The sequence below is a fragment of the Trichechus manatus genome, unplaced genomic scaffold (genome assembly GCF_000243295.1).
Source record: "Trichechus manatus latirostris isolate Lorelei unplaced genomic scaffold, TriManLat1.0 scaffold00006, whole genome shotgun sequence".
Classification (NCBI taxonomy): domain Eukaryota; kingdom Metazoa; phylum Chordata; class Mammalia; order Sirenia; family Trichechidae; genus Trichechus; species Trichechus manatus.
The window spans coordinates 11,331,730-11,336,110 of NW_004443942.1; the positions used below are offsets into that span (position 1 = coordinate 11,331,730).

At 41.7% G+C, this 4,381-nt stretch overlaps 1 protein-coding gene across 1 annotated transcript in view; it reads left to right on the forward strand.

The window, feature by feature from the left end:
- Positions 1-333: 333 nt before the first annotated feature.
- The window catches only part of NAV2 (neuron navigator 2), an 852,675-nt gene continuing 848,627 nt past the window's right edge, over positions 334-4,381 (forward strand). The window contains exon 1 of the mRNA XM_004369713.1: positions 334-639. Coding sequence (XP_004369770.1) covers positions 565-639 — 75 coding nt within the window. The 5' untranslated portion in view covers positions 334-564. The remainder of the gene's footprint in view (positions 640-4,381) is intronic.

Genomic DNA, 4,381 nt, shown 5'->3' on the forward strand with positions numbered 1-4,381 from the left:
ATGAAGGAAGATGACAGCCCGGGAGGGAGCAGCCTCTGTGATGAACGCTCGCAGGAACTGTGAGGGGTGGCTTTCTGCGTGGTGTTTGTGGTGATTTATGGGAGTCAGGGGCTGCCGGAGAGGGATGTGGATGTTATCAGCTCGGTGGATTAAATGCCCATTTACATTGTTATTGACATATAAATTATCCGTGCCAAGGAGGCAATGAGGAAAGGATTTCTGGGGCAGTAATGTGGCACACGCCCCAGGATATGGACTTGCCTTTGCCCAAATCTGTCCTCTGGGCTCTCATGAAACGAGTCTCAGAACTGAAATAAAACCCAAAGTCCCAGTTCTCACAATGCCGGCAGCAGCCGCCCTCATTGCTAAGGCAGCAATGGTGAGTGAGGTTCCCGAGCGGATTTTAAGAAGTCGGGAAGACCTTTGAAGAGGTGGCGCTGATTTCCTTGGCCGGCGGGAGCTGTGTCTGGTGGTGTGCATGTCTCGCTTTTGCCTGGGCTATTTTGGTCCTCTGTGGATTTGGAAGCATCGCTGAAGGAGAGAGGGGGATTGTATTCCTGGGAAATGGAATCGGTTTCTGAGTCCAGTCAACAGCAGAAGAGAAAGCCGGTTACCCATGGACTGGAAGATCAAAAGAGGGTAAGTGGCAGAGCTTTGTTGGTCACTTGGTTTGCGGTGCTGGTTATTTTGCTGGAATTGCTAAGAGTAAGTCAGAGAGCCCAGGTGGTTATCAGGACTTTGTTGTTTGTTGATTATGCTTGTTTGTGTTTCTCTGGTTAAGGAATCAGATTCTCTTCTTAAGGTGGAGATCATGCTGGCTCATCATTTTCTGTGTCCTGGTACTGAGATTCTGCCTTGACTTGTTGGTGGGCTAAAGGAGAAATAAAGAGAAGAAAAAAAAAAAAAAAAAATTCAATCGGGGGAACCAGAAAGGCAAAGATTTATATGCTTTAATCTAAGAGAGTCAACAAACAGTGTTGATGTTCTAAAGTCAAATAGGAGCTGATTTGTACTGAAAACCTTTTTGGGATTGATACATTCTCAGCACCTTTTGGAAATGTTGCTCCTGACAGCGATGGTTTTGTTTGAGTCATTCTCTGTGTGGTCTGTTGGCTCTTGTGTTTATGGATCAAAAACATATCCTACTCTACTCTTTGGCCCCATCTGTGAGAATGTCACAGCCATTTAAAGTGGCCTGTTGAGAGTAGGTCATTGGCTGTCATCGGTCTGAAAGCCGCAGTCACCCAGGACCTGCGTCTACCAGTTAAAGTTCAACTTGTCTTTAAAAGGCAGACATGTTCACGAGTAGCATCGAGTGGCTGGTTGTGTAGGAAGAAAAGTTGAAGCTGTATCTTCTTCCCAGGAGAATGACTAGGACCTGAGGTGGCAAGGGTGAAATACAGCTCAAGCAGGAGCCAGTGTGTGCGTTCATCTGAAAATATCTTCTGATATTTCCTTTGAAACATTGTGAATGGTAAAAAACAAAACAAAATCAAGCAAACGGAAAACCCCTTCTGTTGTCCTCTTGGTGTGTATGGAGTATTTCCTCTCTTCATGAGTCTCAAAGATCAGCTCTTCCCAGTATGAAATAATGTGGAGGTGAAAACTGACCTTCTACTCTTCCCTATAATTTTAGATGGCTTTTTTGTTGTTGTTTTAAGAAAGGATTTTGTGCTGGGTTTTGCTCTGACTTTCAAAGGATAAAAATAAATTTAAACAAGCTACAGTTAAAAAAACAAACAAACAAACATAGATACTGACTTGATTCCTAAACAAATAAAATAAAATCCGCTCCTGAAAGTGCACTCACTATAATCAGAATGACTGATACCAAAGGAGCCTAGACAAGTGGAATTTGTTTTGTGGTGTTTGATTTATTAAGTGCATAACCTACTGGACCTGTCTGCTCCTATTTCTACAGGAGCTCTCTGAGAGATAGGAGGAAAATCGATAATTGTCATGAACAGAATCTGGGATTGACTGCATTTCACTAAGTGTTAGCTAAGTTTGGTATGCAGACACTTAGCAGAGGAACATTTGGGACCTCTGACACTGAAGAATATTTTAATTGGGCTGGTACACCGAGATAATATGCAATTATGACGGCCTCTCCTTGGCTAGGTGTAGATGTCTGCATTTCCCATCTGTTCTTGGCTCTGGCTGTGTTGGGTCCACATGTACTATGGAGCCTCTGGAAGTAGAATATAACCCCAAGTGAGGCTCTGTGGCAGCTGGGGTAACATCAATTGGTCATGCTCAGCTGACATTCATTTTAACTTGAACTCTAGCCGTCATGGCAATTATTAAATTTATAATGATACATGTAAGATCCATTTTAATGACTCTCTATGCTTGGGTGAGCTCTCACTTGTGCTGGCAAAATAAGGCTTAACAGAGTATTACATTTCATCTCCTACCGAATTTTCTGGGCAGTGGTCGAAACTTTGCTTAGGAGGAATTAGATTTTTTTTCCTGAAAGGCAGCGTGATCGAGTTCCATATTGCTTAAGTACAGTTTCTGGGCCTCTAGAAATACCACCACTGCAGCAACTTCTGTTGCTGTGTGCATGTGTGTGTTTGTGGGTAAACACACACCCCATTTGCGTCAAGTGTGAGGCTAAACAAGCCTCCCGGTGGCGTGCAGCCTGGAATGTCTTGTCCACAAAGCTGAAAGGCGACTCTGCAGTGTTTTGGCTCAGATATCTCGGGTGAACTGAAAACGCCTCTTCAGGGGGGATTGGCTGAAAATTCAACAAAGGCACAATCGAGGCATCTGCTGGGGAGCTGGGAAATCTCTACCAGCTTGCTTAAGTCACCAAGTGTTACTGGCACCAGATCCTGGAGGCGTTTTGGTCTGAGTGTGTGTATATGATATTTAGGGAAGGACAATTGTGGAATAAATGGGGAGACAAGACAGAGGGAGAGTGGCTAGCTTCAATTATGTTATATTTCTACTGTCCTGAGCAGCAAAAGCAACTGTCCCTAGGGTTTGGTAGATTTCATGCACCTGGTTGTAGTGTGGCCCTAGCTTGGGGTTTCATCTGGATGGAGTGGGTAGTTCAGGGCTTACCAGGGATCTAGCAATTCTTTGTGTGTATTTGTCTGTGCTCATGCAGTGAAGAATACTATGAGCTGTGAAACCAGGCAGAGCTGGGTTCCAATGCCAGTTCTACTGTGTGCTAGCTATCTGAGGCTGGGAAAGCTACTTTACCTCTCTGATCGTCAAAGTCCACATTTTCAACACAGGACGGTAGTATCTGATTACAGGGATATTGTTAAGATTAAATGAAATAAAGCTGGTAGAGATTTTGGCACTTGGCAAATACTTAAGAAATGCTCTATATGTTCATGGGACAGATAGCAATGTGGGGCTTCATTTTTTCCTTTTGTGCTCAGATGGTTGCATTTGATTTTGTTTTAAATATATTTTTAATACCCAAGTAATACATATTCATTACAATTTCAAGCATTACAGAGGAATATAGAGTGTAAATTTCTCTTTGCTCTAATTCTATCCAGCTGTAACTACTACTAACAGTTTGGTATATATTATTGCTGACTTTTTTTGGTTTATGTTTCTTAATAAAATGGAGTATACTGTACATATTTTTAAGAAACTTACCTTTTCACTCACTATAGTGGGGATATTTTTCTGGGTCATTACATACACACCTACGTCACCTTTTAGTGGCTGAACAGGGCTGTACTGTAGGGTGTGCCAAAATTTATTTAACTAATCCCTTATAGATAGGCACTTAGGATGTTTCCAGGTTTTTGTTTTTCTCTCTATTCTGTGATTTTTTTTTTGTTATTACAAAATTCCTTTATTCATCTATTCAACAAGTATTTAGGAAGTGCCCCCCATATGCCAAGCACCATTCTAGGAGCTGAGAATAAAGTAGACAGATGCAGTCTCTTCTCTCCCGGATCTTACATTTTAGACCAGTACCTGCAATCATGGAAATGCTCTGTTGTGGCCATGGAGCACTTGAAATGTAGCCAGTGCAACCAAGAACCTGAATATTAAGTTTTATTTAGTGTTAATTAAATAAAATTTAAACAGCCACATGTGGCTAGTAGCTACTGTAATAGTGCAGCTCTGAGCTGAGCAGAAGACAACAGGCAAATATATACATCATCTATTTGCAGAAAATAAATATTGCAAAGTGGCATAATGGGTGGGGAGGGATGTGTTTCATATTTATTATTATTTTTTAATTTCCTTTTTAATTGAGGTGTCACTTTACATTCAGTAAGTGCACATTTTAAAAGTTTACAGCTTGATGAATTTTTATGCCTCTTATATACCTGTGCAGCTACCATGCAGATCTAGATATACACCATTTCCTGCCCCAAGAGGGTGAATTTTAGCTGAGTATAAG